At 26.2% G+C, this 14,421-nt stretch overlaps 1 protein-coding gene across 2 annotated transcripts; it reads left to right on the plus strand.

The window, feature by feature from the left end:
- The first annotated feature begins 7,905 nt into the window (after positions 1 to 7,905).
- Positions 7,906 to 13,567, plus strand: LOC111026258 (natterin-3-like). 2 transcript variants are annotated; one of them, XM_022304307.1, is made up of 5 exons: positions 7,906 to 8,064; positions 10,055 to 10,130; positions 10,586 to 10,821; positions 12,658 to 12,801; positions 13,161 to 13,341. In XM_022304307.1, exons 2-5 carry the CDS (start codon positions 10,112 to 10,114, stop codon positions 13,263 to 13,265), a joined length of 504 nt encoding a protein of 167 aa, XP_022159999.1. In that variant the 5' UTR covers positions 7,906 to 8,064; positions 10,055 to 10,111; the 3' UTR covers positions 13,266 to 13,341. The 2 variants fall into 2 exon arrangements, with proteins under 2 accessions (XP_022159999.1, XP_022160000.1); XM_022304308.1 differs by lacking the exon at positions 10,055 to 10,130 and having other exon boundaries at positions 7,907 to 8,064; positions 13,161 to 13,567.
- The last annotated feature ends 854 nt before the right edge of the window (positions 13,568 to 14,421 follow it).

Below are 14,421 nucleotides of genomic sequence, written 5' to 3' on the forward strand. Positions count from 1 at the left end.
GCTCATTGTTCTAGCCTTCAACACTTTATATTTACACCAGTTAAATATAAAATACCTGATTTATTCATAGATATTTTCTGAAATAGGTACCTATAATTTAGATGTTAGATAGGTAGGTCCTGAAAATGAACACAAAATTATACCGGTACAAGGGTAAATAATATTTTATATATAAACTAAATTTCTAATTATTAATTAGTTTTTTTTTGTGTCTGTCATTAACTTTTGGGGTAGTAAAAATGCTTCAATTTTCTTCAACAGTGCATCTTTTCTGGTAGGAAAGTGAATCTAGTACTCTAGTTGGTACTTTGAGAGGTCAAAAGTAAAAAAATTTCCAATAGTTTTCAAAAGCAGCAGAAAATTTTTTTAAGCAAATCGCTTTAGTTTTTTGTGTAACTCTAAAAAAAATACCGTAGTTACATGGAATTTTCACTGAATGTTAATACTTTATAGGTATCCGCATTTTCTATACACCATACAATTTTTAAAATATTTTGTCTGATGTTAAGCTATTAATAGGCAAATTAAATTTTAGATTATTCTTAGTTTTTTTAAAAATTAATGTCGACAAAAAATTTTTCACACTGTCAAAAAACTTGAAAATGTAATAGATACAAGGTTCCTCGTAATTTGTTGTTCGTGGAAATTAAAAAAAAAGTTTAGCGTAAATCCAAAATAATTTTTATAAGCGTTTGAATTTAGAATTTTGACAAAATATTATATAAAAATCACAAACATTTGCAAATCTCTTTAAGTTAAAAGTTCATAAAAAATTTTCTTTTTATATCTTAAATTTTAAAATTGAATATAAGTTTTATTATAATAGTTTTTCTACTTTTGACAAAAATAAAATGGCAAATTCAAATTAAATTTTTATGAGCGTTTGAAGTTGAAATGTCTAAAACACTGAATATTGATTTCTCGATTTCTCATGTACCGATTTTCTATTATTTTGTTATAATTCAAAAACTAATAACTGTAGATACTTTTTAAAATTTTTACCATAATATGTTTATTTTATCTATTCATATATTTGATAAAATGTTTAAAATATTTTGAATCGTTTTGAAGGTTGGAGCTGTCAATCAGACATTTTCAAGGTTCAATTTTTTTAGTTTTTTTTTTATAAATGTCAAAATAAATGATATTGTTAGGTCAAAAAACTTGAAAATTTAATAAAAGATTCCTGATATATTACACAATATCATTTGAAAAGTATTAAAAATACATAGGCACGATTTTGTTTTATAAGCACTTAAAGTTCAAATTTTGACAAAATTTAAAAATTATTTTGCAGGGGAATATTTACAAAATGTTCAATTTTTATAGCTCAGGATCAAAAATTTAAAACAAAGTTGCACGCAAGTAATTAATTCTGCAACCAAAAAAAAAAATAATATATAAACACAGTTTTTCTTATAGTTATTTTATGTTTAAATTCAGACGAAATAAAATAAAAAAAATAAAAATAAACATATTATTAAATAACTAAGAATAATGATTTTAGTTATTTTGTCGTAATTTAAAAAATAATTGTTTTATTTATACTGGATACATATAATGACTTTTCAAATGTAATTTTTTTGCCAAAAATGAATGTACCTTAGGTACTGTAGTACTAATGCAGTATAATACTTAATGTAAAATAAATTACTCAATCACAATAATATCATCAAAATATCAAATATACTAAATTACTAAGTAATATTATAGGCTTATATTATCGTCTTCGCTCAGAATCGTTTTTCGAAACAATGATTTTAAATCATTGAATTTAAATTTAACACCATTCATTACAGTGGCCCACTTGTAACCTACTGTATACAGCAGATTGACATCCACTTCCCTGTTTTTTTTTTTTTTTAATAGTGATTATGAATATAGCTCTAGTTCTTATAAGAAACAAATATATATATATTTATGTCAATACTCAGTTGGTACTTATTTCATCTAATTAATTCTTTAACGAATAATTGTATTTAATTATTCATATTTGATAGGTGGTTCAGCCATATATTCAGGAAAAATCTTCAATTTTTTATATTTCTGAAGGCCGTATGTTATGTATACATATTTCTTTAATCTAATAATCGTGCAATCAGTAAAGGTATAGTTTTTACAATAAGCACAACTGATTTTGTGGATTTATAAGAAATATTATAAAATAAAATTGTACTAAAATAAACAAATTAAATTTAAAACATTTCAGGCAGAAGGCCGTACATAACAATTTATAGGTAGTATCAGTAGTAAGAGTGTATGTCTGTGAGTCATTACTCATTAGTCATTAATCATTGGTTAGTGATCTACAAAACAATAGTGGATAGATATCGTATGTCATTTTAGACTTAGTCATCATCACTGCGGTTTATATTTTATAAAAATAAATGAGTCAAGATTATTTAAAGTAAGATAAACTATTTTAGATCCGCATGAATGAGATACTAAGTATGTAGGTTAAAATATGTTTATATAATGCATTAATGCCTAGTATAGGTATATAGGTACTAGGTACCTACTTAGATATAAATATAAATATTTCGGATTTTTTGTGTTTCAAAAAGTATTTAGATATCTATTGTTGATAATATACGTTTTCTCATACATGAAAATTAATTTAATTTTAAATATGCAAAAATTATCAAGTAGAAACGGTTCCCTCTAAGATGTTATTCTTTCGACGTCGAGATATTGCTATCTGCGCCCGTATAAGAATCGGCCACACTTTAGCTACACACTCTTTCCTAATCAGCATAGGCCATCCACCTACATGCAATATAATATGCCAAGCTCGCATCACTATAAAACACATAGGTAAGTACTCGAAGAATGCTCCATCTACGAACCTACACACTTAACCTTCCGCACAACATCAATGAATCCTGGACGAAGGACAAACTTCAAACATCATCAAATGCATCACTAAATGCAACCTCATCAACAAACTCTATAGGTAGTCAAACTATAATGTAAACACACTTCAAATTAATTATAAACATGTAATTGTTAATTATTAATTGTAAATATTACCAAATTTGTATTTTTAATTTAAAAAAATGTTGGCTAATAACCTTAGCCGGTATAAACTTAGAAAAAAGACTAACAAATTCGTAGGCTTGTAGAAGGTAATTAATTTCTCCCAACATTTTTTCCTTTACGAAATCAGTGTAGTTCATCGAATATTATTTTATCGCCAGAAATTAAGTGATCGATATTATATTCGTACTTTAAATTATTAGGTATACTTACCATGATCCGATAAATAATTATACACGGACCCAATTCGAACACATCATTCTAATCTACTGTATTTAGTCAGACTAGATATATTATGCTCATCATAAGCGGAGATTTAATTGTATTTTAGGGGGCCAAAATTGTCTTACATAAAATGAGCCAATTAAAAACATACAATTTTTTTTCTCTGACTACGCCACAAATCACACTAAACCAATTAAACTGTTGTTACCTATAGGCTATAATCTATAATAATGAATAGCATTGATTTTATCATATTAACAATAAAATTATCACTATAATCTCTTTTTTATAGAAGCTATAAAGATAAAATGTATTAAGTGGCTTAAAATAGTAAATAAGACGTTAATCATAAATTCATAATGATGTGGATAATCCAGCTGCAAGAGAACACCAGAACACAAAACATTGGTAGACGCATATTGGATAATGTATCTTTTTATATAATATTATTTATTCAATTTTAAGCTATTCACACGATTCTACAATACGTTTGACGTTGGTATTGACTTAAGTTGTAGCCTTGTAGGTATGCGATGTTCAAAAAAGTTCAAAATACTGTATGAAAAAAAAAAATTAATTTTAAATATAATATTACATGGTTCTGCAGCTTAGTGCTTAGAAATATAAATGGCGATCCACCCGACTCTTTCGCCCTTATATTTCTTAAATAAAGATTTATCATTCAATTTAAATTTAATATGTCTATTACAATGACACATCAGAGCGACAGGAAGAGTACACGTTTTTTTTATTCTGCATATTTATTTCTACGAGGAATTAAAATGAAGTGTTTTTATTATGATAAGAACAAAATACAGTCAATGTATAATAATAATATAATATGTATTATACACATTAATACGTTATACATACCTATATAGGACCTTTATAATGTATATAGTATTATACTATTATATATGCACCTTGTTGGTTAAGCAAAGTTTATCAATTTATAACTATAGTGCCTAACTACTTATAAAAATGATTAAAAAAATAAATATTATACTGAGTAATCAAATCATTCTAAACTTTAATAGGCAGATAATGTTTTTAATAATAAAAAAATAACTTAAGATATTGAAATTGAATGGAAGTAAATATAGGTATGTAGGTAGGGTAGGTATTCAGAAAAAAAGCCCCGTCATAGGAAACAACATTTCCGGAAAGATGATCTTTAATTAGGTAAACTTAATTAGAATCTTTATATGTACATAATATTATAAATAGGGGCTGGGTTTATATGCATTTGTATGTTTTGTTTTAATAGCACAAAAAGTAGGTAGATAAGGTACAAATTTGAATCTTAAGCTACTGTGTTGGTATGCGAAATTATATGTTGCATATTTGGACCATTTTAAATTTGTATGCATATTTTAGCATTTTTATAAAATATAATGCATATCTAAGAAAAAAAATGGTATTAAGTTATTAATATTAATACTTAACGCCATATTCTACGTAAATCCCGTGAATGTGAAGTTTTTTTGATTCAAGAATATATTTGCTGAAAACCGACGTGCATTTTTATTTGAAAATTTATCCAAGTCTTTAGTATTCAACTGTATCTCTTCGGGTAACTTAGAAATGTTATAAAAATATATTTAATTGATTTTAATTGATTTTCGTTCATGAATATTTATTTATACGAGTGAATGTTCAAAATACAACATGACATTTAATACATTTTTTTGTTCCATATTAATTATGTAGTGAATTATATAAATTTTTAAACTAAATAAATTTAATTAACATGTATTTTTGTTTACCTATTTTTGCATATTTAAGTGCATATTTTAATAAAGATCAGTGCATACATAGATGCATATTTCGTACATTTTTAGTGCATATAATTCCGGGCCCTAATTATAAACCATACGTATATCGTTATGGTAACCAGACGTACTTATTTTATAAGGGCAGTACTTCTTTTTGGAGACGTCCTATTATCCTAAATAAATTGCTAAAGTATGATAGGTAGGTACACCAAAATGTACTTATTTTAAAAGGTATTTTCTAAACACAAATCAACAAAATAATATTGAACTTCTGAAAAATCACAACTTGACATTTCTTCATTAAAATCAGTAATGCAGGTTTAAACAAACTTAGATGAAACACATTATCATGAAATGTTTAATATGTTAAAAACAGATAAAAAATTACTTAAAGAAATACATGAATCTCAAAAATATTGAAAATATTGATATTGTTTCCTTTTATAAGTTAGTTGATTTTAAATATATTAAATTTTATTTCTTATTAAATATTTAAGTTAAATGTTTGTATTAGAAACTTAAAAGATGATAATATACAAAAAAGTTTTTGAATGTTTTATTGTTTTCTCTATTAAAAGTTTATTATTTTTTAAATTGTTTTGCTAGGCACACGATTTAAGTCAAGTAATAAATATGTACATAGTAAGACTACAAATGTATGATACTATGTTATGTTTCAAAATGAATAAAGGTTGTTTAATTTGTTGTAATTTCTTTTTTAATATCCGGTTACCATTTACAGTGGCGTACACAGCTATTTTCAATGAGAGCCCCACCGGGCCTTACGTTAAAAATTTTATACTTCAATACAACAAAATGTTATACTGTTTAACATAGATTTATTTTTTATAGTACAATGACTATAATGACTAATTTCCTAGGTCTGTTTCCCAACTCGTCAATGACTTTTTCAGGAGTTAAATTCATACTACGGTATACCGACAACATGGTCAATTAATTTAATCTGTCCTGTGTAAATATTTTTCAGTATGAAATTTAATGTACCTACGTAAATATGGATAAGAAATATGTAAGGCAAAAAATTGTTTACCTCTTTCATAGTAATTCTCAAATAAGACTCTTTTTAAATTTGAAAACATTCTTTCCGGAGTAGCTGTTGACAACGACGGTGTACATAGAATATTCAATCACATGTGAATACTCAGGAAAATCACTCGATTACAATATTTTAATGCATCAATTCCATTTGATGGTTTATAATTTAGGAAAGCAAGTTTAAACTTCCACATTTTAAGTTCAGCTAGAACGAGACAAATCATTAGAACTTAAATAGAACTAAACGAGAGATTTAAAATCGGCTTCATTAGAATTGTCGGTGTTGTCAAATAAACAATGAAAACCTAAATAACATAGGTTTTATCTATACATAATATATTAATTTAAATCTTTGTTGTTGAAGCCTTAATAAACTTTATAAAAAAAAATATATATATTAATTTAAATAATATATTAAATCAAAAATTTGAATATCAAATGTTTAGCTAGGTAATTGAAAAGTTTAGATATTATAACGAGATTCATATGCCTGTATCGGATCGTACACAGTACTATAAAGTATATTTGTTGATTGTAGACCTGCATGTTTGCGTTTGAACAAATTTCCAATAATTTCACTAATTTGTAATCAGTTTTCAGTCGTGTCTACAGCAAAATGCGTCGTTCATATAATGGAAAATAATATCGAATACCTGATATCTATCCTAATAATAACTTCGTTAGCGAGGGTCTTCCCTTCATGAATATATTATGAAATTTTTTTTTTAATTTTATTCATTTTCACTTAATTACGTATAGTGAAAAAAATGCCAAGAGAGGGGTTTGAACACCCCTCCCCTCATGTGTACACCACTGACCATATATAATATATATAGTATGTCCCAAAACTCCCATATCACCCTAATTGTTGTTATATCCATAGCAAATCATGCAGTTTTTTTCTACAGTAATTTGTAGTAAATTATATAATATATATGTTCATCTTTTAAACACGCTGCAGAGTGTGTGCAATATTAAAACTATACAAAAAAATCTAGATTTAAACATGAAATAAAAAATATGTTTTCAATTTTTCATGTAACGGTCTACAAATACATCAAAATAAATATGACGCAAAAGTACAAAAATATAATTATATTAAACTTATTTAAAGCATGGGAATACTTTGTAATAAATAATAAATAATATAAATAATTAGAGCATAATCATTGAATGTTTAGTGTTTGTTGGTAAGGGTCTTTTTTCAGTGATTTTTTTCCCTGGCTTTTTTTTCCTAGACCGTAGGTTAGTTTAGGTTATACTATTAGTTATTACATTAAAAACTTTTATTGTCTAGGTACTAGTTGTACCAAAATAGGTTGTCAAACGGGGTGGGGGGGATAGATCCCTCCATGAACATTTTTTCAATGTTTAATATCTGATAAGCATAAATTATAATTTGTAATAGTTAAATAGTGCATATTAAAAAAGTTATATCCCCCCTCCCTTCAGACAAAATCATTTTACCGGTACTGTTTTGGTATAATGCAATAAGGCACACTCTACGGCTTATGCGTTTGTATTAAATGGTTTTTTTTTAAATGTAATATCCATTACCTACTCATATTCAAAAATACGTAGGTGCTGTTATTTTTGGGATTGGTTTTGGTATTAATATTGATTAAAAATATTTATTCACATCCAATAACATTGTATGAAATGACGTCACTGAACTTATATAAAGACTAAAGCATAGATGAAATGCATAATATAATGTGTTAGTAATGAGAAACGTATCTAATCTTATTAGCATTACAAACAACACTTGAGATTACAGATAAATCTACATATTTCACTGAGCCGTGTACATGTCTTCGTGCTCACGAAATTCTGCATAATATATCATTATTGCAGTGACAGTGATTAGGTATTTGTTCATTGTTGTTCATAACTCATAAGTCATAAGTGAAGCTCAAAGTTGTGAAATTTAAGTTTAGTAAATTGTATTTCAACAAGAACTATAAAATGATGGGTAAGTTATTTTATCGTGTACAATATGATTTTTATTTTGTCGGTATCACTGTAAATGACGTGTTATTTTTACTTAGTACTTAGTACTTACCTACTTGAAAAAATCATCATTAGCTTCGTCCTTCGGCAAATATTTTTAATGTAACATTGTAACTACCTATTTCTGCCTATAACTCGTACAATTATAATATAAGATATAATACTATTAATGGCTAAATAATTTAAGTTGAATTTTCCAATTCTATAGGTTTAATACACAGATAAAATTAAACAAATTATGTTATTAATTATTTAATAAAATCTGTGGCATTAAAATGATAATTGATAGGAGATCAGTACTCGGAATGTACTCGGTGTCTATACAGGTACAACGTTGTTTCGATTTTTGACTAATTTGTTCAAAAACGACTATAAAAAAAATCGAGCTATTGTATCTTTAATATTTTTAAATAATTAGCTTTAATAACAACTTATTGGAAACCTTGTATTTTAAAGTTTTTTAACCGAGCAAAAACATTTTTATCGACATTTGTAAACAAAAAAAACCAAAAAAAAAAAATTTTAATGTCTATAATAATAGCTCGAAACGACCCAAACTATTATGAAAATGATACCATGTGTTAATATAAACATTTTGTGATATTTTCAAGTATTTGCTGTTATTCTTTTTTTAATTATAAAAAAAATTGATTTTGACGATAACTGATTTCCTTTTTTTTTTGTTTTTCCCAATTATTAAGAATTGGGAATTTTTTAATGTTGACCCCTAAAGTACCAAGATTAGGTTCACACTATTGATTCAATGCCATACCATAAAAAATATTGAAGTGGAAATACTAAGTATTTTTATTGCTCCAAAAGGTGATGGCAGACACAAAAAAAACATTATTGTAAAATCAATACATCCATCACTTTGCTCAGAAAATAAAAAAAAACTAGGGGTAGGTTGTTGGTACGCTTAAATATCTGAAAATTCAATTGAAGTACTCAGCCCCCCTGCGCTCGCCCTCCCACACAAGACAAGCACTGAATTTATAGACAGATTAGGTAACACTCACTAACACTAGTACACTCTACGCTGAGACTGAGTACACGGTGTCGAACAATGACTGTTAATCCTCATAGGTACCAATCAGTACAGTTGTTATGTTGTATACATGTACCCATCAACCGTCACACTCATTCCGCATACGCCTACTTTATTAAAAGATCTATACTTAAAAGCTCGCTTGACAATTAAAATAATTTTAATAGTTTTTAAACTGGTAAAATATTCAGCCTCAAGTATATACATTTTCGACCTCAGAATTGTATGTAACAGGTAAACAAAAAAAATGATTGTAGCAGAAAAATAAGCATAGGTATGCTCATATTTTGGTATATGCCTTATACCCTTATTATATTTAAAAATGCATTGTTCAACATATACAAACTAACATTAATTGTTTATTAATAGTTATACATTATACATATATTATATTATACATTATTAGGTAATATATAACAATGTCAAATATACAATATGCTGCTTGGGTTCAAGGGACTTATTTGGAAGGGTCTATGATTTTTAAGTACCTATACCTACATATTTTATGAATAAAAAAAAATTGATGTCTATATTTTTTTTTTCTTCACAACTGGATTCACACCTAACAATCACTACATCATACCAACAATATCACACACTCAAAACTATATCACATTCTGCTGTATTATAAACTTATTTAAATCGATATTCTAAAGACACATATATTTCAGTAATATATAGAAAATATGAAATTGTATACAAAATTTGAATTATTTTTTATTACTTTCTAAACGTTTACCAATGTTTGGTAACCAAATCCATGTCTTGTTAAAATATTAGATATTCATAGTAGTTTTCAAAATTATTCCTGTAATTTACACAAGCAAGAAATTCATGGTCAACTCAACTCGCAAAGTACATCCTCTTTTTATATTGATTCAATTGTATCTATATTTTTTTTTAGGATGTACAATATAGATTTTCAAAATCATCTTTTGACGAATTTCGATTTTGATACTCAATGATTTTACCAATGTCCGGTATGTATAAATTCTAAATGGATTATTTGTGAATGACTTTACATACTTAGTTTCTATGATATTATTTATTTTATACATAATTAAGGCACGGTAATTATTTTTCCGAAAAATATTAATGGAGTAAAAAGTATTTACTGCAAGTGTCAATAACCTATAGGTATATGTATATATGTATATTAAGTGCCTAAAAGGCTAAAACAACTAAAATAATATTTTATCTTAAACAATTGAAAGTATTAATTTTTAGTAGAATAACTATGTTCTTGATAAATTTATATTAAAGTATATTATGTATATTATAATTGTTAGTGTGAAATATCAAATAGAATAAAATATATTGGATTAAAATATAAATGGTTAAATGTAATTAAAATTTAAATAGCTATTGGAAAAAGAAATACAACGTGATATCAATGTTTGATAAGTATAATATTATTTTTATTCACTCTTCACAGGTGGTTACGGATGGGTTCCGTTAGATCAACCACACACACTGTTGTGGGTGCCGTGCAATTCTGGCGATCCGTTGCCCAGGGGAGCAGTGCACGCAGGCACTGACAAGGGCGGCGACCCGTTGTACGCGGGTCGGGCTTTTTACGAAGGTGACTTACTGCCAGCGAAAATAAACCCGAGTCATTCGTCGGCATACGTGTGCTGGGGAGGCATGGAGCACGCATTGAGTCACTTCGAGGTCAGATCAATTACTGTTAATTTTATAATCGTTTAAAACCTGCGTTGAAAATAATATTATATATACATAGGTAATATAATATGTCATGTATGTGTGTATATAGGATGATTATTTTTATCACATATTATTCCAATCAGTTTTAGTTTTTGAGAACATGATTTATACAATTTAAAGTAGGTAAGTTATAATTAAATGTTATACTTACCTTTATTATTTTTAACCCTTTTTCTCTTTATAACAATTCATATTTTTTATTTCCTATCCTATCTATAATATATAAATGACGAGTATCAAATTAAGAGTTTTTCATTTATAAACACTCTTTTAGTTTAGTCTAAGTCTTATGTGAAGACGTGAAGTGCTTATAAATATCAAACTATTAGTCCAATATTTAATATTTTAATAAAAAATACTTTATTTTAGAACTATGCACATCGCATAGTAGTCAAAGAAGTAAAATACCTATAACTTAAATAGCCTTACATACAAATTAGATTTCTGTGTAAAAATAAAGTTGTACAATTTACAATAGGTATATAATACAAACATTATAAAAATATGTTTTTAAAAAACCTTAAATTCGAATTCATATTTGACACTAATTATCAGCACCAGACCTTGTTCAAATAATTTATTACCCTGTATAGAGTACTATATTATAATATTGTAGAATTCATAGTATTCTATAACTAAACGGAAACTGCAAAACGTCTACGTCTTGTTAGGTTATTTTAATTTCAATATATAATTAAGATGGCCGATGGAAGTACAGTTTTAGATTTGTATTACATATTTACGTACCTATTATCATGTGTCTAGTACTCTAGTAGGTACCTTTGTGTATTATATTATACAGCATACACGTGGCTTACAATATGCCAATATAATATCATATATCACACAGTATACATATAATATAATATACATTGTGGTATTTAGCGTTAGACCTTATTGTAATCCCCATTCACCACACATTTGTTTTAAATGAAAGATTTAGATGACCTGTAGTACGTTATAATGTATAATATTAAAATAAATGTATGCGAAATTTTTTTACCATGTACAATATTGTTCATTCTATTATAAGTGAAAGCAATAATGTTTATAGGTACAGGTACTTATATTATAATTGTTCTGATGGTTTTCCTTATCTCTTACAACATATTTATAGCCAATAAATTGTGAGAGCCCTATCAATATATAGCTTCCCTTCTTTTAGTCCCTCTTAAGCCTTGTACTCCTTTGCACCAATTTGCTTATTGTATATTAATTGGTTTGTACAGATTGTAAATGTTATATTTTTAATTTTTTTTAAAAAGGTAATTAAAACTATTTGCTATTATCGAAACGTCTTAACAAGCTGCAGACCTACTTTTCGGTGAACCACATTTTTTCTGCTATTCAGTTTTTTAAATTTATACACATTTCGATTTTGATTTACATTTACTGGTAGAAAAGTATTTTGTTGAGAATTAGGTACATCTTTCCGACTGATTCTCTTTAAATATGATTTTTGAAAATCATTAACTGCATATTACAATTATAGTTAATTGTGCTATTGCAGGATGACCTTCATTCCATTTGGTATGGGATATGCAACCAATATCTATGTACAGTAATAGTTTTCAAAAGTCATCTAATTTAATAAAAACGAGTTATTGATTGGTTAAAACATGATTTACTAAATGAAATAATATATTTTATTTTAATTAGTTTTGTTCACCCCTTTTAACTTTTAACTTTGTTGAGTAGGATAATATATTTTAAATTACAATCTTATGGTGTAAAATTATTTTTTACCTTATTGATGTAATAATTTTTATTTTTTTTTTACAGGTTTTATGTCATGCAAACGTGGCGTGGCAAACAGCTCAAGGAAACCATATTCCGCCAAACGCTATTGTTATAGGTTCTACCGTTGACGGGGAAAAACTTTACATGGGTCGTACGCTTCATGACGGAACATTAACTCCTGGAAAAGTAATATTTTACTTATAAACTTTAAACAACTATGAGCTAATATTATAACTGTTATATTTATATGTTAAGTTTATGTTTATTTTCGACTATTTCTTAATTTGCCTTATTATTGAGTAAATAATTATTTATACAATAAATTGTATTGTTTTAATATTGTGACTTACACTGAAAAATTACGAAAATTTACAATTCGAGTGTATACGATATATTATATATAAATGTATAAAATATTATTTATCATTTTTTTTTTAGTTGATTTACCAAAATAGTCATATAGATTTTTCCGTAGGTTCTTTTCGTATGGTCATTCTATTTGAAATCAATATGTTGATGTTGTTTTTTTGTTTGTTTATATTTAGATTCATCCCAGTCATGGAACACTTTATATTCCATATAACGGGGAAGAAGTATCCGTCAATGAGTATGAAATCATGATATACCGACCACCTATTACCTTCAATTAAAAGCCATAATTACAGGAATATAATATTATGTAATATTATAATATAAAATATATTATTCAGTGTTTAAAAAAATTTATTTTCATGCATTATTAAATTGTTAGCTCAATAAATTATTTACCTATAAGAAAATGTTATAAATGTCATATTATGTGTATATAATTTAAAATAGTTTTATTGTATTAAATACACTACTACATTCTTATTTCTAACTAATTTTATATTATAATGGCATTTATGTAATTATGTACTTACTTTAATAACTACGACTATGAAATCGAATATGTACCTAAGTAATACGCCTATTTGTGTTTTCAAATGCTCATAAATCATAATTTTTAATACTAATTAATTATCACAAACATTTTATCCTATCCGTAATAATAAAATATACTTTAGATTTTTTTTATTCCTATGACTTTATCTTTAATGATTCTCGACTGATGATTTTGGAAATTTATCAATGTTATTTCATACTATAGTGTGACTAATAGAATATAAATAATTAATTTATATGCATTTATTATCAATCATCATAAATGCCCTTATAAATTTGTATGGTATTTGACAGTCAACGATATGTGTCGGTAACAAAAAAAAAAAACAATAAAAAAAGCCCTTAAAACACGATTGAGCATAATACAATTGAGCATATAACTTTTTACTAACGCGATTGAGCATAGAATATATTTTTATTCTATGTTGCAAAATTTTTATTACCGAAATGTTGTAATTTATTATTTTCACGTAATATTACACCAATTACGTATTATGATACCAAACTTATTCGAGCCGTGAGCCGAGCCCAGCGCCCCAGCTCGACAAATGACAATATTATCGATTAATATAAAATAGTTCCAGAGCAATAAATATTAATTTTATCCGTAATAAACTGATCCTTAATATAAACAGATACTAATCGATGTTCGATACCTAAAAAATTTTCTATGTACAATTTTGCTTATAATTCAAATATTTCAAAGTTTTTACTCTTTAATTGACAAATAATAATAATAATTATTATTATTATTATTGTATAATTAATAAAAATATTTGGATTTCTGTTTTTAGACAAAAAATAATAATTTTTTTTAATAGTAAATAATATAAACTTATAATACCTAAATAATTAATAAACTGAAAATATTTGGACCAAAAA

This window comes from Myzus persicae, unplaced genomic scaffold (genome assembly GCF_001856785.1).
Source record: "Myzus persicae strain clone G006 unplaced genomic scaffold, MPER_G0061.0, whole genome shotgun sequence".
Taxonomy (NCBI): domain Eukaryota; kingdom Metazoa; phylum Arthropoda; class Insecta; order Hemiptera; family Aphididae; genus Myzus; species Myzus persicae.